The sequence below is a fragment of the Strigops habroptila genome, chromosome 10 (genome assembly GCF_004027225.2).
Source record: "Strigops habroptila isolate Jane chromosome 10, bStrHab1.2.pri, whole genome shotgun sequence".
In the NCBI taxonomy this organism is placed as follows: Eukaryota; Metazoa; Chordata; class Aves; order Psittaciformes; family Psittacidae; genus Strigops; species Strigops habroptila.
The window spans coordinates 8,200,245-8,227,673 of record NC_046359.1 but is presented as its reverse complement, the minus strand read 5'-3'; the positions used below and the strand labels follow the sequence as shown (position 1 = coordinate 8,227,673).

Genomic DNA, 27,429 nt, shown 5'->3' with positions numbered 1-27,429 from the left:
GAGAGCAAAAATGCCCCGCAAAACAAGAGAATGCCTTCACATTTCCCAGTATCCAGTACAAATGATTGAGTCTGATTTGGTAATCCATCCAATTCAAGGTTGTTTGAATGGCCACACTACGGTAAAGGGGGTCACAGCATGGGACAATGATTAACTTCATCTACCTGCCTTGTTTGTTTGATGCTGCCTCACTGCAGTGCGAGTCAATAAAACTTTGTGCACTGACACACACAACTTCCAGCACCCACCAACTGGGCCAAAATGAGGATTAGCAAAGCCGCTTTTCTCTTTCTTTTCTTGATCATCTCAGGTAAGAGTTTTTGCCTTCTGCTTGCCCAGGTAAGATGGGGGCTACACACTTGTATTTGGGGAAGGCAGGTCCCCAACTCTCTGTGTCATCACTTACTGGGACGGTGATGGATTTAGGTCTTCCTGGCCAGAAAGAGCTGCTGTTGAACAAAGCAAGAGCTGTGGTTGCTCCAGTGTTGTGTTTGTTAGAGACATCAGAAGAGCAACAGCCTTGGTGTCTGTGTGAGGAACTAATGGCTCCCTGCAGACATACCCAATTGCCAGAAATGGGGGCACACTTGGAAAGCAGCCTGTCAAAGGCTTGCTACAAAGACATGGCTGTCTCTCATTTCAAGAGCCTTTTATCGTAGAGTTGTTTTTTTTCGCTGCTATTGCCAAGTACTGTGATCCTTATTTTGATTGTTTTAAAATTTGTAAATGCATTATGAAAAACAAAATCACAAAGAAAAGGAAAAATTGTTCTATATACTGGAGTTTCAGTCTTCTTCATAGCCACAATCTTAACAGGAAACTTAATGCTATGTGATTGGGAGGCCCAAATCTGTTCAGCTTTAGTTTTTGCAGTATATTTAGTGTTGCAATACTATTTTGTGGAAGATAGTACAAAATAATCTGTAACACACAACTGAGTAAGGCTCTTTACATATATCTTTTTTGGGTCACTAGATCGTAACTCTTACAGAAATCTCAAATAAATATTCTCTGTTCTGAAAACTAAACTTCAATGAACTACTGGATTCAGATGGCGCATCTTTCGGGTCTTCTGTATTACCACACAGCCTGTTGTGATTGCAGTTAAAAATACAGTTATGAATGTGTCAACACATATAAAAACCCCCAATAAAATACAAAAGCATTTTATATGCCCCAGCATAAAAAATTCTAGGTATTATTTAAGGTTAAGAATCGTCATCTTAATTTAAATTCTAATTTCTAAGCTTTATTTTTGCAGAAAACCAGCCTCATTCAAATCAAATACACTTCTCAAATAAGTAAGAATTTTATATGGGGGAGGAAAATACAGGATTTGGGCTTGTATCTGCAAGCCTGTTTTTGTCTGCAAATCCTTTATCAAATGGTGGAAAATATTTGTATTTCTGAATAAGGCAGTAATACATCTTTCTAACACTGAAAAATTCCTTAGACATAGGGGAAAAGTTAGAAAGAAAATATAGTGCATTTTTATCCAGCTTGCATAAGTTTTCATTTTTTCTTAGAGTATTATGCCCTGCCATGGAATTACAACAGAAATGGAGGGAAATATTTTTATGATGCAAATCAGTTATGGCCCTGTCAATATTTTAAAAATTAAATGCTGTAATTATAATGACAATATTATTGTGAAGTGTCGAAACACAACAGAATTAAGGTTGCATGGAAGCTGTATCATAATAGGAATTCTTTACTTGTATTTCTTGTCCTTGTGGAAAACATTGCAGCATCTCTACGATATTGTTCTAACCCAGTTTAATGTTTTCTCTCAAAACTCATTTCTTCTTAATGTCACTTTTGTTGTGAAATAACTAATGGACTCAGTGATTTCTGTGCCTGTCACATGAAGTTTTATTATATCCTTTTTCAATTTGTCTTTTTTTTTTTAGCAGCCATTCTTTTCTTTCATGCAGACTGTTAAACTTTCAGCCCTTAGGTTTAAAATCTTCCCTAGTTTACGTGCAGGAAAAAAACACCCAGTAGTTTCTCTGGGTTTGAAGTGATAGGAGAGGAAGCATAATTTGGCCTTTGTGCCTGTTTTATCAGTTCTATCTTGTAGGTGCAAAATGATCTTAAAGAAAATACTCAACCGGAGGCTGAGCTAGCACTCAGGTGATGGAATTTGACTGTACCAGGAGGCATATGAGCTTGCTTCACACCACAAAAGAGTGTTACTCAGGAAAGGGAAGAGTAGTTGACTTCATCCACCTGAAAGACATTTCAGTAATGTCCTATGGAGACCCTCAGTTAGAGGATGTGGGTCTGAGTGGACAAGGCTGCTTTCTATCCTCCCTGCTGGCGTTGGGCTATGGCTGAGAAAGAAGGATCAGAAAAACATGAAGAAAGAATAAGTCCTTCTCTTCAGCACGGCTGTTACACATGAGGGAGAAAGCCAGGGTCTGGTTCATACCCTGTATGCTTTTTTATTCAGCAACTGAGTGAAGCTAGGCACAAAATCAGGGCACAGAGCAGGACTGAGATGTGTGGCAAAGACCATGGATCAGCTGTCTGTTTGGGGTTGAAATCACACAGAACACGTAACTCCCAGAGCCAGACATATGTCAGGAGAGTGGTATGCTCATCTGATACAGAAACTGTAAAAATCACAGGACTCATGCAACTCTGTGGCCCTGCAGCTGGAAGTCATGAAAGTCACAGTGCTGTGAACTATAGCTAAGCATTCAAAGACTACATACCTATAACGGAAAAAGAAACTACTAAATGGCAAAGTCCTTTACAAGAGGAATTGTACTTGAACATTTTTGGAGTTTACCACTAAACATAGCTGTAATTTTTTGTGTCCTACATATTTCACATGCAGCTGTAGCCCACAGGCTGTTAGGCGAATTTGTTTACTAGTTTAATGTCTTGTGCTAATTCACTGCAATGAAGAGCAACATCTGCTGCCTTGATTATAACTGAAGTTCAATAAAGAATTATTACAAAAACTATAAACTGAAGATGAACACAGTGATAACCCCAGTGGTTGAGGATGGCTCATTTCTCACAAAAGCAAGAGCATTTGAAAAGAGTCAGTTACAGGGTGGCTCATATACCTGAAGCCAACTCTATATAGGTAGGTATCAGCAATGGACAATCATTGTTTCACATCCTTCTTCAGTCCCATTTGTCCACTTTCTGCAAAGTATGGGCGAGCAATACTTTCTTTCTGAAATACCTCACTTTTCTCACTCCTTGGGCATCATCTTGGTTCCCATCACTTTACGTCCTAGGACTGTGCAACTTATTCTGACTTTTAGAATGATACAAAACATTTTTCAAGCTGCTTCTCTGTCCTGTCTTTACATGAGGTTTTCAGTGACACTACCCTTTACCATACTAGGAAGGCAAGATTTACCCATACTTTGTTACCATTAACCCAATTATTCCAGCAATTAAGTGATGATATTTCTCAACTAGGTGAGAATTTAATGTGAAAGTTTGTAATAAGTTGTATCAGCATTCACACTTTCACCTCTTCCTCTCTTTTTCCCTTTTAGTGCAAGGAAGCATACTAGACAGCTACGTGAAAACAGAGGGAGCTTGGCTGCTTAACCCAAGGAAACAAATTTATAAGACAAATAGTAATGAAGAATGTGCAGAACAATGCGAAACTGAAACTAAATTTACTTGCAGGTAATTTCCACTGGTCCCCATATATATCTTTCATTGCAGATGATGGAGCAGTCTGACTTGTTTATCAGTAGTCTGAACTTTTGAGGGATTTCTTAGGAGTATGCATGTCTGAGGTTTTCTGAAAAAAACAAAAGATGTATAGAAATAGAATGCCTGGGACATATGAATGAAAATATCTTGCTGATACATCCATTATTCTGAATTTTGCTAGAATTTGAGCTTACATAACTTCTTTTTACTTTGAGAAAGAGACAGCCATAGAAATCTTAATGATCCTAAACCCTGCTTCCAGTCTTTACCATGGGCCTTTGCGCTGGCTCCTGCCTCAGGAGAGCCTATTGCTTTAAGCGTAAGGCTTCTGCGCCAAAGCCAAAGGCTTCAGCAGTACAATAGGTAACTGGAGTAATGAGGAGAGACATCCATTACTGCGGTGGGAGGCAGTCCTCACCAATGAGGCGGGGAAGTTTTCTCTTCTAATCTTCATGAGTTCTTGATCTACTACTTCTGCAGCATGCCTTTTGAACTTAGAATATTGACTGTCTCCAGGGCTGTTTCCAGCACTTGATTCTCCATCAGGGGTACCCTGGTGATGACTTTTTGAACATGTTTTGTAACTTTGTGTTTTAAATCAAAAGGGAAAATGATGCTTATTTTAAAGAGGTGTAACTCTGAAAGGTGGCAGGGGTTTGCTGGCTATTCTCTTTGACCACATGTTCTCTTTGATCTGATTCTTTTCTCTGAAAACCACAAAAGGAGGGCAGAGCTTCAGTCTTACTTGGCTCAGGAGAGTGGGGAAGAAGGCAGAGAGGGCAGGTCTGCATATTCAGGTTATATACTTAGTGTTTGCAGAGGATTATTGTTCCCTTTTGTGCCATATTCAGACACAGTATCATTCCTTAGCCTCTGCCCCAGGTCTGAGACTACCATCACTGGAAATAACATCCGGGTGTTTTGTCCTTGCCTCCCTAATTAATTAGGTGAGATCTATTACAATCAATAAAGGACAGATGCTATCTGGCAGGGAAGGATCTGGGGGAAGAAAGGTAGATGTTAGGCAGAGGTTTAAGGCCAGGCCTTCACTGCAACACCTTCACATTAGTGCTTCAGACCAACGAGTTCAGATTAATACTTCATACTTGTTATCCTACCATAGCAGGGTGTTGGACCATACTTGTTAACTACACTCCTACTTATAAATGTAACATTACTGAGGGCTGGGCTTGGACTGGGGGGAACAGTCCTCAGTGTAGTTGCAACCCAGGACAACCAGCACTCCCCAGACAACTCACGGACATGGTTGTCAGTAGTAAGTTCAGACGTGATCCCTCTCCTTTGGGGAGAGGCTGTGTGAACTTAGAAGTACAGGCACGCTGGGACCATGACCGTTGGTCACAGGGCTGCAGAATGGGCTTTGTCAGTATTTGCTTTCCCAGTACAGATCTACCTACTGAATGCTATGTTGCTATTGCCCTTTTTTTTAGTTCAGAAAAGCTAGCTGTAGAAATTGCTTAGCCTGTCAGGAATTTTCCTTAAATGTTATTGTAAAGGTTATACCATCCGCTCCTGTTCTGCAGACTTACAGACTAGGCACTTGCTGAAAAGACAAATGGCAGCATTTTCCAAAGTGTTTACATTGTTTTGTGTGTGATGACTCAAAACAGTTACCACAAAGTAATATAAGTTCCTGGCTTGTGTGTTTTACCTGTTTCTTGGTGACTGCCGAATACTGTAGAATGTCTCATTCATGGAATGACCACTCATTTTTTTGAAATAAGGTCAAGGTCCCTTGTGCATATATCCTCTTCAGCATGTTCTTTGCAGTCTCTGACACATTGTAAACCTCCTTTTTTTATCCCTTTTCATAATTTGTTCATGTAGCTCCCTTTCAGCCTAAGCTTGGTATGAAGTCAAAGTGAAAATGAGAGATTAAATACTTGGAGATTTGTGAAACAATGCTCAATCTTAAACATCACGGAAGTGCAGTGCTTACTAAAATTATAAGTGAATACTAGAAAAGGTGTTCAGGAAATTACCGCACACATTTGGCTATTGTTTCTTCATTGCTCTCTCCTCTTGATTTCAACAGGGCCTTCTTATTCACCAGTAAAGACCAACAGTGTTTAACGCTGGCTGAGAACACCAAAACAGCAGTGCTATTCAGAAGAACAAACGCAGTTCTTTATGAAAAAAGAGGTATGTCTATGTCTTTTTTATATTATTTCACTGAAATATATTATTATTTAACTTCTTTATACTATTTCACTTTTTTGTATTACTTCCAGTGGGACTCACATAACCCTATTTTATGGGCTAAGCTTTCCTGGGTGAGATGAAGTGGGTAGGTCAGCCCATACCTAATGCCTGGGTTTTGCCGCATTCCTAGTATAGCAGCAGTACCATCTGGAGCACCAGATTAGTGCTGCGGCATCTTTCCTGCTACCTATATTCTAGGATCCACAGGCAGAAAAGAGAACTGCTGCTCAGGGAACACAGAAGATGCTGGGACTAATGGAGGTGCCTAAGGGTTCCTTCTCTCCTTTTAAACAAGCCAATAACCTAAAACATTTCCTCGTCTCTGCTGAGGGTACTAGGAGCAGCTACTTGTGCTGCAGTGATTTCTGAGGCAGACCTTTGCCCAAAGAAAACTGATGGAAACTACCAAATAATGTCATTTGCATCACTAAAAAAAATTCAGTTTACTTGGGTGGGACATGATGATTGTATTCTTCAGTTAATTAACTTGGTGAAAGTTTTATCCTCATCTATATTTTTACGGTATGATTAATTGACATGGTGAATTTTTTTATTCTGTTGTACATGCTTTATTTCAGGTCATTTTTGTCATAGATGAGGATTATTTGATTAAAGTGCATTTGACCTATTCTTTCTGAAAATAGGAAGCCTGTCTTTAAGAAATGGCAACTATCTAATTTTTTCGTCATCTCTTTTAAAAATCTATCACATTATGACAGATGCAGACAAAAAATTGGGTTTTAACACTATTTCTGAATTGCATAATAAAGCACAAAGCTCTTGCTATATACAGGGAAGAAGGAATGTGTTTTATTTTTTATGTAATATAAGTTTCATTGTGTTGTTCTCTAATGATAACATCCATTTAAGCAATTCTTACAAAACGTAGCTTTTACCTAGTCAGATTACATCACTATCTCCAGCAGCTGCTGCTGCCCTGACACTTCAAGGAAATTCCTTTCGCATGCCCAGATGCTTTTGCAATACTGTTGCTGAAACCAACATTATTTTTTTCAGTTGAAGCAATTACTTGATGAGACCTAAGTGCTCTTTATCATTGCATTCAAAGAAAATATTATAATTGGTATAAAATTCATACCTTTTTATTTTTCTATGGTATGTGTGAAGAGAAAGTTAACCTCCTCTAACTTATAGAAAAAAAGTAATAAGAATTAAAGCTAGCATTTGGGAATTGTTATCCACATATCTGTTCGTAAATAGTTATCCCAAGTGACATGGGTTGAGTTTGGGGATCAAAGTCAGTAATTTGTCATCAGACAGATAAAACCTTTATGGTTATATAAATGGTCAAAAGTTTATGCAAACAAAAAGAGTCAGAACTTGGCTGATTCAATGTGCAGTTATTGAAGTTTTTAATGCTAGTTTTTTGCAAAATTGGGGGATTCAGATGGCTTTCAACTAAATTTTCTAGAGTAAACTTGCCCATATGTATACATTGAAATAAAGATGTGCCTAAAGGTTCATCTATATATCCAGATCTAAACTACCTATCAGCACACAGAAGAGCTCAACCTTATTTCAGGTTCAAATGTTAGTTCTTTTAAATTTTGACAAGACAGATCTGTGTAAAATGACATCATTTCTCCATATTTATGTTAATCTTCTGCTTGTACGTTAGCTTTGATATGACTTTGGTGCTGAGAAAAACAGGTGCAAAACTGAGTCTCCACAAGTATCTGATTTGGACACTACTTAAAGACATTGGGACAAGCCAGGCCACAACCTAAAAGACAGATTGTTTCATTACAGCTAGGAAGGAGAAATTGGCTGATGAAATACATCCTGTGCGCAGAGAAATATTAAATGAGTTTCCTGTTCAGTTTTCCAAGCCAGAGGACATGTTGCCTGATAGTGGCTGTCCCCAGACTGCAGATATGGAAGCTCTGAGGGAACATGCCAAGACACAAGTTCCTTCTGCTGGTCTTTGCAGAGATGCCCCTTGCAACCCTGGTCTCCCCTTGCAGTTACCAGTTCTTTGCTGGGAAAGGTGACTGTTCAGTCCTCCCAGGAAAATCATAATGGGGTTGTGATTGCTCCCTCCTCCTGGGAAAAAAAAAGAACAACATTGAGCTTTCAGCTCTCGTTTAATTTAATTATTAATAATTTAAAATAATTTAATGTTTATAAGGCAACTGATACAAACCGCAGGCTTTTTCAGCATTAAAATTCCCCTTGGCTTATATAGAGACAAGATTTCATTGCTAATCCTTTCACTTTTTCTTTTTTTCATGAGGGTACTATTAAGCTCCAAAATCTAAGAATATAAAAGCATATATAATATACACCTTCCATTTATCTTGTGCAGCAGAAAGTCATTGCTTTAGAATATCATTAATTAATTAAATCTCATTTATCACGTGGTGAACTTTAATGAAACAATGTCATCTGTTGTCTATTTTTGACTTCATAAGAAAGTCAAAATATGACCAAATGTATTTAAATATATTAGCATGAAGATGGATTTTGTATGTATCAAAATGCAATGGACATGCCATGATACTGATTAATTAAACACATATCATTTCAGCTTATCTTCTGGAGTGCAAGGATGGAAAAGGAGTGGATTACAGAGGAACAGAAGCCAAAACTCAGAAAGGTGTGCCATGCCAGAAGTGGGCTGATAATGCCCCCCATAAACCAAAGTAAGGACTTTTCATATATGTTTATATATCTTATAAGTAACTTGTTTGGTGTTCAAAGTCTTCTTATAAAATATTTTTCTACACTTACCAAGGATAAGATAATTCTCTGACCTGAGTTGTAACTCAGAGGCCTGCAATAAGGGCCAAATGATCAATAGAGACATTGTCAGTCTTGGCAGTTACATTTAAATTTGTGGTCCTTACATGAGCAAAACACTAGACAGGGAAGCATTATTTCGAAATAAGAATTTTTCACCAGGGCAAGAACTTCTTTTGACTAAAGGTATAACATGCAGCAGATGAGTCAGAGGTACATCATTTTATCAGTGAATCTATAGACAATTGTCAGGGTAGTGTTTCTTGTATTTAACGAAAAACACCCAAGTGGGTTTATTCAGTAACCTCCTATTGAGAAGGCATACAATTCAAGTTACAGACAACTTTCATATTTCAGCAAGTATCTTCTCATTGCACCTCCTAGGGAACATGTCCTAGAGGAGACTTTTCTCTACATGCTACATGGTACTTCAGCTGAGCAAAAATTACTGGAAACTGAATATGTGGAGTGAATGCAAGTTTTAAAGACATGACTGTCCTTAGAGGCAACATATTTCCTGACATCTATAGCTATGGCATGACTAATCCTTCAGCAATGGCACACAGTAGCAATTAGGAGACATCTAATGAATGTCTACAGAATGGTCCTCAGATAAAGATTTCATCTCAGCTGAACAGTTGCAACACTTCCATTACTTTCTAATCCCATTTAAATTCTGTTCCAGTTACACACCTGAAAAATACCCCAATACAGGACTGGAGGAAAACTACTGCAGGAATCCCGATAATGATGAAAAGGGACCCTGGTGTTACACAACAGATCCTGCCACCAGATTTGATTACTGTAACATCCCAGAGTGTGAAGGTCAGTATACACATACTGATTTCTTTCCCTTTTTGGAAGATGTGTTCAAGAATATAAAGTCATTCAGATATTTTTATTTTTAATTGAGTATTTGTTCCAAACTTGATTTTAGTTCAACCTGAAACTTTCCAAAGACATTTTCAACACCAACAAGGGAGATATCAAAAGACTCCCAAAACACCTATAAGGTCTTTTTTTTTTCCCAGATAAAAAATGTAATATGACTGTATTCACATACCTTAATCCTAGGATTGAACTAAATGGCAGTTGATAGTGCAAAACTCAATAAGACATGACCACTGCAAAGCACAGATTTTCGATTACAGTTTAATAACTTTCATTTAGCTCTGTTAAGAGGTATAGTCTATAATGCTGGTTTGAGTTTTTTAATGAAATACTATAAATATGATCTATTAGTTCAAGTCATCTTACCAAGAAAAATAATCTTTTACTTTGCCAAAAAAAGACTGTCCTTCAGCCCTCCACTCTAGTCAGGGTCTTGAGCTTCATGTGAGATGAGTGTTTATGCAACAGTTGCTCAAGGACTTTCTTTCTTTCTTGTCATCACTGTACCTTGTTCCTACAGTAGAGTGCATGCACTGCAGTGGAGAAAACTACCAAGGAGTAGTTGCAACAACAATGTCTGGGCTTGAGTGCCAGCGCTGGGACTCGCAGCAACCTCACTCACATGGATACCTTCCAGAAAAGTGAGTCAGATTCTGTGATGGGTTGTTTATTGTCGATGGTGGCATGAAGACCACCCTGCCCCAGACAGGATAATTGTTACAGCCACTAGTGACATTCTATAAAATTGTTTTCCTGTTCAGTTTTCCAGAGAAGGATCTGAAGATGAACTATTGCCGTAATCCTGATGGTGAACCTCGGCCCTGGTGTTTCACTACCAGCCCCACTAAACGCTGGGAATATTGTGACATTCCTCGTTGCAGTGAGTCTGACTTCTAGACTTCTAGACAAAAAGACATCTAGACAGCTTCCATTCAGGGTGGTGCAAGGAGCTAGAACAAATAAAAGAGGCCCCAAAGATGATGAAAAGAATAAAAGACTTCAGACTTCTATCTCAAAGAAGAAAATAAATAATCTTGAAATTAACCTCTGATCACTATTTTGAGGATAGACATTCCTGCCATAGTAATTTCCAATGGTTTTGACTGGAGCACATTTCCCTCAATGTGTTTCGCCATGACCAGTCTTTTCAGTGGTTCTGATATTTCTTCTGATGTTCCTCTTCTCATGTCCAACAGTTTCACTCTTTCTGAAAATCTTTTGGCTTTTGTTTTGCTCTTCCAATTCAATTCTCTACCTTTTCAATTTCCTTTCCCCCTGAAGACCTGTCCTTGCTATGACATTTTTCCTTGGGGCTTCTCATTAGACCTCATCCTTGCTGTCTCTAACTCTCACCAGTTAGAGTACATCTCTTTTATATTGCACCCATACCTCTACCTATCACTGATGTGCCTGCCACTTTCACTCCAGTTTTCTTCACAGTATTAACACTTGTTCACCTTCCAGCTTTGTCCTGGCTGCTGTAAAAGGGTAGATGCAAATAACCTTCTGGCAGTCTGACTGCTCATGAAGATGTTAAAATGGAAGAAAGAAAAGTTAAAGATATTTTTAGACCTTTTCTCTACCTTTTGGACTTTTCAAACATTCTGGTCTCTAAAATTTACCTGCAAAGAAAGCTGAAAAGCCTGCTTAATTATAAAGCTCAGAGTGGTTTTGCTTTTGTTTTTTACTATGTCTAGAAGGCACTCCTTAATTTCAGTTCTTTTTTCTGTAATAGCAACACCTCCACCAGTTCCTGCACCAGGGCGTCAGTGTCTATCAGGAAGAGGAGAAGACTATCAAGGCACAATATCTGTTACAGAATCAGGAAATACCTGTCAGCACTGGAGCTCTCAATATCCTCACAGACATGCTCGCACTCCTGAAAACTATCCCTGCAAGTAAGTGAAACCTCTTCATTTTTCAGTGTGCATGAGAAGTACCAAGGCACAGAATGACTTCATTTTTCTTCAACTATATTACAAAGTTGCAACAGCATCCATCACCTGTTGGATTCCATCTTTTACATTTCTTTGGCACATTTCTTCTTGTTCACTTCTTCATTCCTGGATACTAGTGTCTCCCCAGTTCTGACTTTCAAGGTCTGCTTGATCAATTTTCTCCCTTTTCAGTTCACCAGTTCATCCTTTTACCGTGTTGTTGCTCAGGTAAAGCAATGTGGAGTAAGAAACTTACAACTATGATATTTCCTTGAGGCTAGATTATTTCACCCTATGTTTCTGCTGAGTTGCTCTTGGCCTCAAACATTAAATACAAGCTCTTAATTCCTCTAGCAATCTAGCAGGCGTCTGGTTTAGCACATCCAAACACTAGTCCGTTGCAATTATTCATCTAGTAAATGGCATCACTAAATGACAGCAGAAGTTTCCATCAGTAAATACAACAGTAAACTAGACAGCAAGGTACATTCTCCTATTGTTCATAACTTAGGTTGCCATGAGCGGCTTTTCTTAGCAGAGTTTCCTGTTTCAGGAACCTAGAGGAAAACTACTGTAGAAATCCTGACGGTGAGAAGGCACCATGGTGTTACACTACCAACAGAACTGCCAGGTGGGAATATTGCACCATTCCCCGCTGTGATGGGACAGAGGCAGAGGCCCCTGGTAAGAACCACAGGAGACATCTGGAAGTGAAGGGTCATCATGGTTTATTTGTTAAAATCTTGGGTGCTCAGTTATATTATTGCTGTCATTCCCAGTATTGCTATGTATCAGTTGAACTCCTGAGCCTGCTGTGGAGCCCAGGCTGGAATGTTCAGTCTGGTGGATAAGTGCAGAAGATTTTAAGTCACTTACTGACCCAGCTAAAGAAAAATTGCAGTAACAGAGGTCTTTTCCTTTGCCAAGTAGTGGTTCACTCCACTTAAAAATTTTTATATGCTCCATGGAAAAGTTAATTAGCATCACATCCTGAAAACTGAATTCAAAGCAAAACCCAAGATGATTTCAGAGCACTGAAACACGACTCCATAAAAAACAGTCAAAAGAAAATTCTCTGTACACAAGGCAGGCTTGTTCCACACATGCATCCATGACAAAACCACAGACATTCCCCAATCGTGGAGAAGTTTTGATCCATATGTGAACTATTTGGATCATCAGCTGAAATAAACCCCCATGCAGGACAGTAAAATTGATGTACAAGTGCTTTTAATCTAGCACATCATTAAATTTTTACAAACATTTTTTGAAAGCTTCGTTTTGATCTACAGTCTGAGAAGGATTCTGTTACAGAGAGTGTGCTGTGGTTGTTAGTGAAATACTCTGGCTTGTTGTTTTCTGTTAGAAATGCTTATGCTTATGTATAAATATCAATGTATTAAGATGCAAGGGACTGGTTTCTGTTATTCACTACAGCTGTTGATGTGCCTGAGCAGGCTCAAATTACTGAGGAATGCTATCAAGGCAATGGTGTGACTTACCGTGGCACAGCTTCTTTCACTCTCACGGGAAAGAAATGTCAAGCCTGGAGCTCAATGTCACCACATCGACACAATAAAACAGCAGAGCAGTTCCCAAATGCGTATGTGTATTTCCCATTTCCGTGTTTCGTCAGATGAGTATTCATAAACTTGTTTTGATTTGCACCATCTTTCATAACAATGATTTTAAAGCTGGGAAGGCAGCATACTTGATAAAAATAATCCCTTCCTTTTCTTTTTTTTTTAGTATGGAAATATTTTCCACTAACCTCATCTTGAAACAAATCACAGTTGTCACTATTATGTTTTAGATTAATTATGCATTTCTGCCTGGTTTTTAAAGGAATTAAGAATTACCAGAAATTTTTCCTTATACTGAAATGAACTGTTCTATACATGAGCTTATTCATGAGCTCAAGTGTTTGCTTCCCATTCTGCAGTTCATTAGGGCTTTGAGGAAGTGATAGGCTATTTTCTTATTCTTAATATTTACTATTTTTTTATTTATTTAAAAACCCTGTTTCTTCTTAAAAGCTAGTAGTGGTGGACTTGGCAGTCCTGGTGTAATGGGTTGGGCTTGATGATCTTGAAGGTCTTTTCCCACCTTGTTGACTTTATGATTCTATGAATGTATTTGAAAAAGTAAAAGTAATCACATCTTTAATGTACGTATGTGCATTTATTTATCTGCATTTGTAAACAGTATTCTACTATAAGCATTAATCAGTGAATAAGTATTTGGCATATTTAAATATTCTGTGTACGTTTCTTGATTACTTTATGCTGAAAAAAGGATTTCTGTCACATACTGTACATGACACATGATATGTGCTAACTCTGTAGCATACCTGCTTTCTAAAATGTTCTTTCAGGTTCTCAGAGCAGTGGCATGGATGGGAATATAATATGCTTACATTTGTAGGGACCTGAGGCAGAACTATTGCAGAAACCCAGATGCTGATAGCCGCCCATGGTGCTACACCACAGACCCCAGGGTGAGATGGGAGTATTGTGATCTGAAGAAGTGTGATGACCATGTATCAGTGACTTTACCAAAGCCTCCTCAGACAACTTTGGAGCCAAATCCTGGTGAGAATACTTTCATCTTCCCCAGAAATGCTCATAACCAGCAAGCTGGTTTTTATGGAAATGGCATCAAGAATTGAATGAGGATGAAACACAGGAAACTCTAGATAATTATAGAATTTAATATAATACTGTATCCACTCTCTTCGTTTTCTGAACTTTCTTGTAGAATTTTATAGCAGGGTGATTTTAGATTAATATCACATCTTATATCTACTACATCTGGCAATATTAGAAGCACAAGGAAACATGTGGCTAGTAGTCTCCGCAGTACTGTGGGAGGGCTGCTGGCAATGACAGCAAATACAGAGGTGATGGTACTTTGCTGGCAACTATTCCAAAAAAGTCTTTTCCTGTGCCATGCATTCATATTTCCCACCAGAGGACAGCTGGCTTTTTCAATTCAGTTCAGATGCAACTTTGTTATGCAGTAGAAGGTTAGAGATCTGCAACTTTTATTTTTTTGTTATGACACGTTCTTTGTGTTAGAAGGTTAATAATTCTGGCTAAATATATATTACTGCTTTTTACCTACTGTAAAATGTGGCCTTGAACAGATATCAGTGTCCATAAGGAAAAAAGACTTTATGAGAGCATGGTCTTTGTGGTCCTCACTTCTGGAGTCAGAGGGGTCAACTCAATCTAAGCTGCTTTGATTTCTGACTTTCAGAACAAATTCTTTAAAATACAAAGAGATTAAAATGTGATTATTAGCCATCATCGTCACGATGTTGTCCTTCTTTCCTTGTATACATAGTAAGTCCTAGTAGTATTTTTTCACATTTATTTCTGCTTCCCCACCACGTATGGACGTGGACCATTAACTCACAGCTAACAGTCATTTCCTTTTCCATTTTCTTCACAGATTGCATTAATGGTGATGGTAAAGATTATCGTGGGACAGTGGCAAAAACTGCAAGGGGCAGAACTTGCCAAGAGTGGAGTTCTCAGAAACCTCATAGCCATGACTATTTCACTCCCATGACTCATCCAGGAGCAGGCCTGGATAAAAATGTAAGCAGGTGTCCATTTAATACTTGCTGTCTTTGAGCTTTGCCTATCTTCTCCATGGTCCGTCAGCAAGAATTTCATGCTAGGTCTTTGTAAATTAGTTTATTTCTTTAGCTCAACCCAAGAACCCAATCATGCTAATTCTTGTTGACATGAGCAGTCTGTACTTCTGTGGGACACACAGATGCCCAGAAGCTCTGTTGAACATTTCTGCACCACAGCCAAGGGGCTTCAAATGGCACTTGCTTCAACTCACTACTGAGGACTAACTGGAGTTGGTCTGTAGGCAGCATATCTGCTGCCTTTGCCAAGAAGGAGCACTTGGGGTCATAAGTTTCAGTAGTAACAGTGAGTGAGGCGGCAAGGGATCCAATCATAGAATCGTAGAATGGTTTGGGTTGGAAGGGACCTTAAAGATCATCTAGTTCCAACCCCACTGCCGTGGGCAGGGACAACATCCACTAGATCAGGTTGCTATATTCAATGCAAGTTCCTTGAGATATATAGCTGACGGATTGCAGCCCCTGTCCTCTACTAATTCCCCCTCCAGCCCTCCAATTCCCATTGCAGCCCATCATACAAGGATATACATGAATCTGACCCATCCTGTATCACTACCATCTTCCCTAGTACTAGCCCATGTACCCGTCACTAGTTCTCTAGACTTGGAATATCCCACATACAATACTTGCCTGGTTTATGGCAAGATGTGTCTGTAATACAAAAAGCTTTTTTGATTCTGCCAGCTTGAACTATTTTTTCTGCAGGTAAATGATTTTAAAGTTTGCTTTAGTCAATTCTCTGATGGTATCACATACCCTGTATTGAATTCCAGCTCGAACTGGGGAAACTCCCTCCAAAAAACTGCCTGTCATAACTTTTTGGTTCTCTCATTTGTCAGGACCTCTTGGGAAGGGAAGCAAATATTTTCTTCTTTTTCCTAAGATATGGGTTATATTTCAGAGTAGGGAAGGGAACTAGAAAAATATCCGGTAGCATGCAGTTGTGTGAGGTGTCTGTGCTGAACAGAGATCAGTCAATGTGGCCAGTAAGACATAGAGAGTGATTTAGCTAACCAAGCACCCCACATCAGGGTGAGCACTGCACCGCTGCCTCTGAGACTCATAAGCATCACCAAGTTATGCAAGAGAAGCTTATGCAATACCCATGCAACCAGAGCAGGTGTGAGAAGATCTCAGGGCTGGCCCTACTGCTCATACTAGCTGCAATGGAAGCATGAGTAGACAGTTTAGTGCTTAAAAAAACCCATCCTAGGTCAAGATCTTCTATTTTCTGAGAGCTCAGAGGTCCAAGCTTGCACTAGTGAAGCTTTCTAGGTGAAGAAGGTTGAAAAAGTTCCATTTTTATTATCTTTTTCTAAACTCACAAAGCAAATAGAAAAATGAAACAAATTTTCACAAAAGGAATTGGAAATCACTTATCAGAAAGGAAGTAAAAAGAAATATTTTTAATATTTTATTTTATTTTGAAGCATACATTAGTAGGCTTTTTTGTCCCCTGGTTAATAGCTGGTGTCTTTATTCTTTGTTACAGTATTGCAGGAATCCTGATGGAGACGTGAATGGACCTTGGTGCTACACAACAGACCCAAGAAAAGCCTGGGAATACTGTGACATTCCCAAGTGCCGTAATTATTCCTTTAAAGACTAGTATTTCCCTTTCCTGTAACTTTTTATGACAACTGGAGGACATTCAATGATTAATCTGAAAGACTGATGGAAGCAATAGCTTTAGATTGGAAATTAAGGCTGTGGAGAAGTGGTGCTCAAAATCTGTGTCTGAAGTCTTAAGAATGGTGCTTATTCCTTGGAAGCCCCAAACCCCAGGTGTACCTGGAGCCCAGTGAAGCTCATAGGGGTTTTGTGATGTGTTTCAAAATAGGACTGTTCCTGTGGAGATTTCCCCTGCTCCTGCCTGGTCACCTGGCATAACTGTGTGTGTAGCTCAACAAGGAATGTTTTTATCCCAGCAAAACTTTTGCGACCCCTGCTCATGTAGCTCTGGTTCTGTCCTGGATGTAAAACAGATTTCCCCTCCTCTGATACTGTACTGTATCAGATGTCTGGAAAGTGCATCCAGACCAAAATATTTAACCAAATGCCCTTGTCTTTGTTACTAGTAATCAAGCCGTTCGGTACTACGAATGAGGTGGTGCAACAAATGATGTTGCATTTTACAACATTTTGGTTTCAAGTCCTTTTGTGTCCATCAACAACAAAAACTATGCAGGGAAGAGAGTAGTTCCCACTCAAAAAAAAGGTGACTTTCTTGGAGCTCTATTCTCTCAGCAGAAAATGTGCTCTGATCAAAACCCCAAAATGGAGCGAACAAGAAAAAGAAAGGTGTTCTATAACATGCACATACTGTAACTGTAAAAATACTACTGCATTGAAAGTATTGGTCTGGGACTCTAGGGTTAAAAAATGGCATTTTCATATAGATATTCAATTATAGGATCCCCATTTCTTTTAAAATTAATACTTTTTTTTGTTCAAATGTTCAGCTAAATAACAATGAAAATGTGGCTTTTACCTTCATCTTCATCAGTTAGTTCCGTTTGCTGACAACAAATTCTAGATTCTTTGTTGATAAGAGTCAGTTTCCCATGGCTAAGTAAGAGCTACCAAGTCTTAATAACTCGGAGACATCTGAAGTACCAAAAGATCCTGGTACTAAGATAAGAGTGGACAAAACTTTGTTCCACAGAGACAGTGATTGAATTTCATGTGCTGTACCACTGAGATTAATTTAAAAACTGCCGTCAGTGCAGTTTTTGCATTGCTGGTATCTGTAAGAGTCCATTTAAAGAAGTTAGAAGAATTAATTTCTCTCTGTTTCCTTCTCCTTCCTCTTCTTTTTTTTAATTTTTTTGTTACCTGACTGTGGATTTATTCATGTGTAATTTGCTGACCACTAAGCAGGTTTTATGAAAGAAAAATTACCAGGCATTTTAAGTGTTCCAGATGAAGGTAACCTAATAAAATATAGGGGGTGCATGGTATATAATTGCCTGCAGAGAATCAAAAGCTGAAGTGACAAATGCAACAGGCTCACTTTCTAGTTTTTCTGAGTTCACACTGAATGTATGACAAAAACACTAAAGTTTCTTACAGTGGTTATTTTTTCTTTTACCCCTTATTCTGTAGCTCCTGCCCAGTATGAGTGTGGAAAATCCAAGTTCAGACCAAAGCTGTGTGCTCAAAGGATTGTTGCTGGGTGTATTTCGAACCCACACTCCTGGCCCTGGCAAATCAGTCTCCGAACAAGGTATGGCCATTCCCCATTACATTAAACTTGACATGCAAGGAAACTTTGCCTCTTATAGGATGTTAAAGTATGCATTCACAGCATTCTAAACTTTATATTAATTTAAAAATGGCTCAAGGTTATATTATGTGTACTTAAAGAAGGTAATTTAGACAACCAAAAATGCTCTGTTTTGTGATAAATACCTATAGAATCTATACAACTGCTAATTTCAATAAAAGGCAGAATGATTTTAAATCTGTCACTATATTCTATGAGTATCCTCATAGTATCCTATGAGTAGAAACAACACTTTGAAGTACGGCTAGTACGGATCTTGATCAGTCCTTCCATGTAATCTTGCTGGCAAAGTTATGAGCAAAACTAGGAATCGAGGCCAGTTGCAGAGCTTTCTGACTATGATCACAGCTAGATAAAAGTCAGAATCTCTAAAATGGTATACCTCACTGCACAGAAGTTTTTCCAGGAACAGAAATACTGGTTTAGAGCAAAGATCCAAGTGTTTTCATACAAGGCCTTATAAAAATGTCCACACAACACTACCATCGCTGTAATAAATATTGTTCAAGCAAATCTGTTTCTTAATGAAAATGTGGAACAAACAATGCTTTTAGTTTGTAAAGGCATACATGTTAGAAAGATTACCTCCTGAGCTACAGTAGAATTAACTTCCTCACCTTAAACCAATGCCTTTTTCATCCCTTTTTGCTCTATTTCAGTTTTGGCCTGCATTTCTGTGGGGGAACTTTGATAGACCCTCAGTGGGTTCTTACGGCCGCTCACTGCTTAGAAAAGTAAGTATCTGTTATAGCTTGCATCAGCATTTTCTTACACCAGGTAGAATATCAAAGGAGAAACAAAATGGACCCAATGACTAATCTGAGCTGTCTCTCAACTCATATTACAGCAGTTGGGAACTGAGCCAAGTCTAGTCATCATTCATTAAAGCAGAGTTTTGACTGAAGAAACAGAGAGATAGTGATAACTTTTGCCAACTTTATTTCAGGTGCCATAACAGCAATTAAGAAATGAAGTTTGTGCCAAAGCTGGCTTTATTTTCCTGGCTTTGCCAGAACAAGGTGCCAAATAACGTATGAGTGGTCTATGTCCTGGGTGTGTGTTTGTCAGCTCACCATGTGCAATCATTTCCAATAGGTCCTCAAGGCCATCTGCATATAAAGTATACCTTGGATTACACAGAGAAGGAGCATTGGAGGCATCAGTACAAAAACGAGATGTTGAGAAATTGTTCAAGGAGCCATACAGGGCAGACATTGCTCTGCTAAAACTGAGCAGGTACCCTTTCACCTGAAGTGTCCTTTCATTCTGATGGGACAAGTTGACTAAATAGTGGTTGTTGGTGCCATGGAAATGTATATTTCTGTACACACTGTGTTCAATCAGTGATTTAAGGGAATCTTTTTTCCCTTTCTGCAGAAGTTCCAGCAGAAAACAAGGTTATTCAGCTGCAGGGCTTCAGAAAGGGAAAGGGATGCCTTGGGAGGGGAGGACGGCTAGGGACAGTGACCCAGGCTGGCAAGGCAGTGGGTGCCAGCTGCTGGGAAGTGAGTCAGAGGCAGCCAAATAGCACAAGGTAATGCCTAGCGGAGCTTTCAGGCTGTGTTTCTACATGCTTTTACCTTGATAAGGTAAAGAGGATTGAAAGCTGCCGTATTAGCATGATATCACCTCATAATGTTTCTATGCTGTGGTGGGGACATTTCTTCTTCCAGCAAGTCTGTCCAGTGTGCAGATAAACAGTACGCACATTTGACGCAATGGCCAGGATGCCCTTGTATCTGTTTCCATTCATCTGAAACTCTTGCCAAGGCAATGTGCAATCAAAAGGAATATGTCCATACAGCTGCAAGCAGATGTGAATATATGGTGCTTGTGCTTTGATTTCTGTGGCTGCAATGCAGGTCCAAAACAGATGCAGGGTCAGCACAATTAATGTAGCTTATTAATTGAGAAGAGCCTTAGCTGCATACAAAGTCAAGTCAGACTGACTTGGGTTCTGCTGTGTGCTAAATGTCCAGTTTGAAAGTGATTAATAAATAGTCAGACTGGAGGCAAACAGAGTAAGCTGATATCTATGTGTTAAATATCACTAATTCATACCCCTAAGTAATTTTGTAATGAACTTTTTTGGCTATGCGTTAGCCAAAGTCAAAGAATTCTCTGTCATTTATGTTAGTAATTTTAGTATCACAAGCCTCTAACTGTTCTCCATTTCAGATCTTTTTCTTTCATGGGTCACTTTCTGAGAGATTAGAGACTAAAAGAAAAGCAGTTTTGCACATCAGGGGAAAAACCTTACCTGGCAAATGCTCCATCCTTGGCAGTGTTCAGGGCCAGGCTGGACAGAGCCTTGGGCGACATGGTCTAGTGTGAGGTGTCGCTGCCCATGGCAGGGGGGTTGGAACTAGATGATCTTAAAGGCCTTTCCAATCCAAACCATTCTAAGATTCTATGATTCCGTGAAGCTCAGGATTTCAAAGAAAAAAGGCTGACCATATATAAAATCTTTTTGGAAACTTGAAGGCGCTATCAGGGATAGATATGCTAATGATTGTTCTGTATGAGTCTGTTTGTTTGTTTCTTTCAGCCCAGCAATCATTAATGATCATGTAATCCCAGTTTGTTTGCCAAAAGAAAATGCTGTGTTAGGAGGAAGAGAGGAGTGCTATGTGACAGGCTGGGGGGATACAAAAGGTGAGACAGCGTTAACACATCTGAAAGCTCTGTGTTTGGAGGTTGATTTATACTTGTATCCAAACCACCCCACACAAGCTTGCATGCATACCTAATTCATCAGGTACTGTCATTCTTTCCACTGTCTCCCTTTGATGTAGATTCTCCTAAATCATTCAGAGCCTTGTAAACTTAAACTCCCTAAACAATATTAAAGGAGGAGAATCAGACCTAAGTATTTGCTAACTCTTATCTCTCAGTCCACTCTGCTTTTCCCCAAAGTAGACTTTTACAAAGTCAGCAGGAAAGTTTTTCTAGATTTAGTCTAGAAATCCTTCTAGAGTTCTTAACCTTCTAATCACATAAAGGTGAGTTTGCTCATTCTCTGGAATGATTTTTTTTCTCTCAACCAGCCTCGTTTACATCTCACACAAATATAAACGTAATTTCCATTTTCAAACCTCCCACTCTGTCTTGGCTGATAAGAGCATCAGTACCTTCTCTGCCTCCTTGCTTCTGCCCAACTGTTTACTTCAAATCTGCCTTCTTACACAGAGGAGTAAACTCAGATACACAGGAATAGAACAGCTTGGTAAGGACTTCCACAAACATCAGTGACTACTGGATCCATATGGAAGTACTGTGGGAGCAGGAAGGTCAATCAGTGCAGCATGGATTTTGATGGGTGGTAGAGGGTGACAAGTACCATAATACTGATAATGCTTACTGATTTTGCCATATCATCATATTATGGATAGAAAGTATATGCATAATGCATAAACACTATGCTTATTTTACTGCTTATCCATATCTTGATGTTTGTTTTGTGTAGATGTTCCTTAAACTTTGTCATTTATTGCGTTTTGGTTTTGTTTTTATTTGCAAAGGAACTGGTGGTGATGGCATCTTAAAGGAAACTGGCTTCCCTGTAATCGAGAATAAAATATGCAACCGCCCCGAATTTTTGAATGGTAGAGTCAAAACCCACGAGCTCTGTGCTGGCAATATTAATGGTGGCACAGATAGCTGCCAGGTAAGAAAGTCTATGAGCATCAGAGTTGGTTGTGAGCACATTCAAACGCTGGACTTTCCTTTCGCTGAAAAGGAAGAATACGGTTGGCAATAGCTCATCACACAAATGTGGTATGAAGGCTTTCTTCAGAAGTCTAGGTTTTGAAATTGGGTTCTTCGGTTTCTTTGAATACATGAAAAGGCTTAGAAAAGCTTAACATACTGAAACAAGATGGAAACTTTCCTCCCTGAAAAGCTAGAGATTACTCTATAAAGAAGTGTGAGAACAGCAGACTGCCTCCCCCAACCAACAGGTCAATGCTGTTGCCAACACAGCACAGCTACCCTATGCACAAGCACTGTGACAGGCAAACAAGCCACTGGGGCAAACAGGCCATGGCTTGAAGGCATGCGTTCACTTGGTCTTGGGTAATCTAGTAACAGAAGGAAGCTGTGAACACCTCAGAGAAGAGACTGAGGGAGGAAGTACAGTTTAAGTTACCAATGGCAATCAGATTCCTTCTCACCAAACACCCTTTCTTCAAAACTGAATGTAATACCTGGGTGGGAGGAAGAGATGACTTTACAAAAGTATACAACAACATGCATAGAGAACTCATCTCTAGCTAGATTTCCAGTGTTTTCCTATAATTTGTGCAGTCCTTACATGTGAGAAATACTTCTGTTTCTGTGCCTCCTGTAAGAAGGCCACTCTAGCACATGGGTTTGTCCATGAAGTAATCATCCTGTTCTTTCTCTGTTTAGGGGGACAGTGGAGGACCTCTAGTCTGTCAGGACCAAGATAAATTTGTCCAACATGGGGTCACCTCTTGGGGCCTTGGCTGTGCCCAACCCATGAAACCTGGTGTTTACGTTCGAGTTTCCGCTTACATTCCTTGGATTAAGAGTGTAATGGAAAGCAATTGATCCTGGGTATGGACTGCCCTCTCCTGGAAAGCAGCGTGCACGTTAGAAATACAGGATTCCAAGTGCAATATTAAAACTACAATCATTCGTAAGAAAGTAAAATAAATATGATCATCCATTTTAAATTGCTATAAATTAACAGATATTGCCAAGAAACCCAACTGACAGTGTGTTACCCTCTTTTTAGATATTCTGTTGTTTGCTATGTTTGATGATATACTTACCCACCTCTCAAATAGGTGTCAAAAATCCCAACTTCAACTGTAGCTGCACATCTGCATTTCAATCTTCTGTTAGGCTCTACAATAACCTTTTCTTCTAATGCTGACTTTCCCAAGATGTTGTGCTTCCAACAAATGAAGAAAGGAGGATACTTCTCATTTTCTATGAGTTTCAGAGCCTCTTACCAATTTAATGATACAAACCAAAGAAGAATCTCATTGTACATATCTTATATATACAGTTTTATTAGATACATCCAATAGCACTAAATACATGGGATGGGAAAAAAAAAAAAAGAAGCAAACACATTTGGTTTGTACTGTCATATTTTTTATTGACATGTAAATCTGTGCGTCAGCAGAAGTACAAATATTGCATCAAAGATATAAAACAGTGAATAAAAAATAGTCTCATCCCAACGTTAGTCCATAGTGAAGACAGAGAACAACTGTCAATCATTACAGCAAGTAATGGCAATGAATTTAACATATTATAAAATTTTGTTGACCATAATACCCATTTGTTTCACTATATCGCTTTATCTCACTGTATAACCTCTACATGTACATTCTTCTTCTCCAAGAGAAAATTATGTACACATGCCTGTGGTTATAGGAAGTGAAAACTTACACCTTTAGAAATGCTTTCCAGGGAAAGCTTGTCTCGCAGTTGCCAAAGTTAAACACTTGCTAACTGTGAACCTCCTCTCTTATCCTGCACCCCCTGCATATCAGCTAGGGACCCTGAGAAGCCCTGGCTCTGCATGGGCTTCCCTCATCCCTGCTGTGTGCTGAGTGTTCTTCAAGTGACAGAGCTACTTCCCGGGGTGGGGTTTGTCTTGTTCATGTTCTGCAGTGCAGAGGTCCACTCCCAGGCATGCCAAGCTGCACATTGTTTAATTTAGATTGTCTTTCCATTTTTTGTATGCATGTACCTACAAGAGGGATGGGTTGCATCCTAGGAGTTTTTTCTCCCATATATTTAAAGGGAGATAGGAGCTATAAAACAGTTAAGTGGCAGGGCAACTTTTGCAGCTTCTACACCTGGAGTCTGATTCTGGGAAGAAGCAATGATCTCCCAGGCACTGCCTTCCTGGGCAGGAACAGCTCTGACAAAGCATTCCCCAGTGACCTCTCTGCTAGGGAGGATTCACTGAGTTCAAATATCCTCTTGCATATTTTCCATATCTACTAATCTGGATCATTAAGCCAACCAAAAAGTCTGCATTATACTTCCCTGACAACAGAAATTCTGTGTTGCAGCTTGATCTTTTATTTGTTACGCTCTTCAGTTAGGAACCCTTTCAGGCATGGTTAATACCTGGCTTTTAGGCAGACAAACTCATCCCAGCTGTCCTTGCCAAACTGGCCAGAAACGTCTGAGTGGCTACAGAAGTCCCTTAACCTTTTCAAGGGTGTATATTGTGATCTTTTCCTTCTGTGAGAGTGTCAGCAGCAATAACAATTGCCACTTATGACTAAACACTCATACAGACTAGATGAAGTAACCTGTCAAATTTAATGGCAGCAGCGAATAGCACATTGACCCATTTGCTGGTCTGAGAAACTTCTTTGATGGCAGGAAAAGCATAGCTTCTGGGTTTCTGCAGTCATGTTGATTGTGTCTCTTTGGTGATAGTAAGGTGATCCTTTGTCTGCTATGCACATCACATCTGTCATTGGGCCTCTAAAGTATAACACATGCAAGACAACTATAGCTGACAGTGTTTGGTCACTCCTAGAGGAGGTGCCCCTTACTGAGCGAGCTGGGTCCCAACAGCCTTTGTAGTGTCAACCCATGCAGTTTAGGAGAACGCAGCTTTGCCTTCTGAGAAGTTTGTAGGACTTCACTATAAGACTCAGTGTATTAAGTGGTTTGAGGCACATATGAATTCAGAGTAACTTTTTTAAACAAACATCTCACATAGATGGGAGGATTTTCTGTTAGGCTTCCCCTGTTAGGGGTAAGAGTTAGCACAGGAGACATTACCAAGTACAACCACTACCTGAAGCTGTTAAGTACTATCATATTAGAAATCAAAACACATACACAGGCTTTTTCCTGCTGTCCTTTACAAAATGAATAAATACATCCAAACTTCTGACACTGCTACTAGCCTTTTTACATATGAAACATTTCACTTACGTTCTGTTCTTGGCAACCCATGACGCCATGCAATACAAAGCACAGTCTGAAAGGTCAGAAACAAGTCTTTGTGTGTCTCACATCTCAGCACATTCTAGTTGTCCACAAACAGCAGCAACTGACAAATAATATTGACATTTCTTTGGAAAGCCATAGTTTTAAATGATCTCTATGGTCCTTCTCAGATTGCTGTAGTGTTTAAAACACTGATTAAAAAATTTAAAATTCACAAAGAAGAAACATTTAAAGGAAAGGGATACTCAGCTCATACAGCATTGCATCTGGTCTCCTCACCCAAGCTTTCCAAGGGCCATGCCTATGATTTGGGCTGTCTGTATGTGAGGCAGGCAAGCCTGAGTTCTGTGCTCCCCTCCTGCACTGAGACACGGCACGCAGTCAGGCCAAGCTCCCAGCTTCCAGTTCAGGGCTGGCCTCTGCCAGCCAGTCCTGGAGCGTGTCTTCAGCTGTCTGCAGAAGGCCACATTGGTGTAGGAGAAGTCTTCTCCCTGAAGCAGTAGCTCCAGTCTTCTAGATATCACCAATTAGTTAGATACATTATGAGACGCTTGTTTACTTTTATATCTTTCAATTGCCAGTGACTTTTGCTAAGCATCCCATTGACCTTTAACTATACTTCAGAGGAAGTTAGAAACAGCCTTGAAAGATACCCTTTTATCACCAACTGGTCAAAGTATGCAAACATTAGACCAAGATTACTATTAAAGGTCCTGTTTTCTACCTGCAGAGTTGGTCATGTGGGCAGCTGCTGGGAAAAGCAGCGAGAGTCAACAACTGCTGAAATGCCTCACCACAGGAAATCCCCTGTGCAGGCATCTGCCTGTACGTGCTCTTAAGATGATGAGACTGGAGCAGCAGTCATTTCGCTGTACTGACTGTAATGTTAGCACTACTCATTTGTGGTCTGAGCCTTCAAAACCCAGTCCTATATTTGCTTATGCCAAATATGTTCTTTTCTGAGCTTATAAGGTCCTTTACAAGAGCTCATTGGCTTTCTTCTGTTTATTTAATTCTCTGTTGGTACAGAATGCCTTTTGAACACCACATCTTTTCAAGTCCTTCACTGCAATGAGTGTATTATTTACCTGGCAATGGCCAGGACCCAGTGCTTGATGAAGAAGGTCATACAGTTGAAAGGGAAGGCAGGCTGTCCCTGCTATCTGCTTGCAGTGACACAGATTCAAGCTATTCTGCTAGACGTCAGCTTCAAACAGTCAGGACCAGTTAACACTTTGCTCCATAACTAAAGATCTTTTCTCATCCCTGTCCATCTTTCCAAGACAACTTAACATCCCTGTCAATAACCCAAATAATTTATCTTCAAGACAGAAAGATGACAAATAATGATGGACAGAAGATAAATTGCAAGTCACCCTGGCAGTGGACAGGGCGAGGGAATTTGGTTTGTATAGATGGGCAGAAAGCATGTTTTAGAACGGAAAACATCAGCATGCTCTTGAAAGGAAGGTTTGGAAAAGCACCTGACAGGAAGAGCAGGCAGAAGCCCTTCCCTTGGAGATATTGAGTCCCTGGCCATGGGACAGGATAATGGGGACAGGCCATGAACCCCAGCTGAGTCTGGGGGGAGACCTAATGCTCTGTGTAGGATGTGACACCTACATAAAGCCCTGGGAAGGAGAGGAGGAGGACTGCCCCCACGTTTCAGAAAGCCCTTGAACAGGGAGGGAAGCAGGGCTTTTGTGGCAGAGGCTTGCTGGGGGAGAGGATCAGACCAGGGCAAGGTTTTCCTGATGCACACCTCTGATTCCCATCCCTCCTAAGCAAAGAAAGAGCTGTCCTGACTAGCACCCTCCTTCCTGAGCCACCAGATCTTCTATTTTTCCAGATTGTCCAGGGACAAAGGAAAACAGGTTGAAATACTCATCCTCTCCTCCTCAAAGCCATCCAAATTTTAAAAGAGCAGTACTGTGTCAAACCCTCCCCACCCAAAGGTATATGTTAACACAAATAAACAAATGGCTCAAATAGGTGAAGAAATAAATAAGAGCTCACTGAGCTGGATAGTA

The 27,429-nt window shown here is 39.7% G+C and overlaps 1 protein-coding gene across 1 annotated transcript; it reads left to right on the top strand.

Annotated features, from left to right (window-relative positions):
* Positions 1-208: 208 nt before the first annotated feature.
* On the top strand, positions 209-23,748 carry LOC115613680 (plasminogen-like). The gene is made up of 19 exons (XM_030499501.1): positions 209-310; positions 3,522-3,657; positions 5,744-5,850; positions 8,459-8,573; positions 9,356-9,495; positions 10,082-10,202; positions 10,323-10,441; positions 11,297-11,459; positions 12,052-12,182; positions 12,936-13,101; positions 13,923-14,089; positions 14,952-15,100; positions 16,652-16,745; positions 18,265-18,385; positions 19,105-19,179; positions 19,541-19,681; positions 20,994-21,100; positions 21,967-22,112; positions 22,856-23,748. The coding sequence occupies exons 1-19, from the start codon at positions 262-264 to the stop codon at positions 23,015-23,017; spliced, it is 2,409 nt and encodes an 802-aa protein (XP_030355361.1). The 5' UTR covers positions 209-261; the 3' UTR covers positions 23,018-23,748.
* Positions 23,749-27,429: the final 3,681 nt, after the last annotated feature.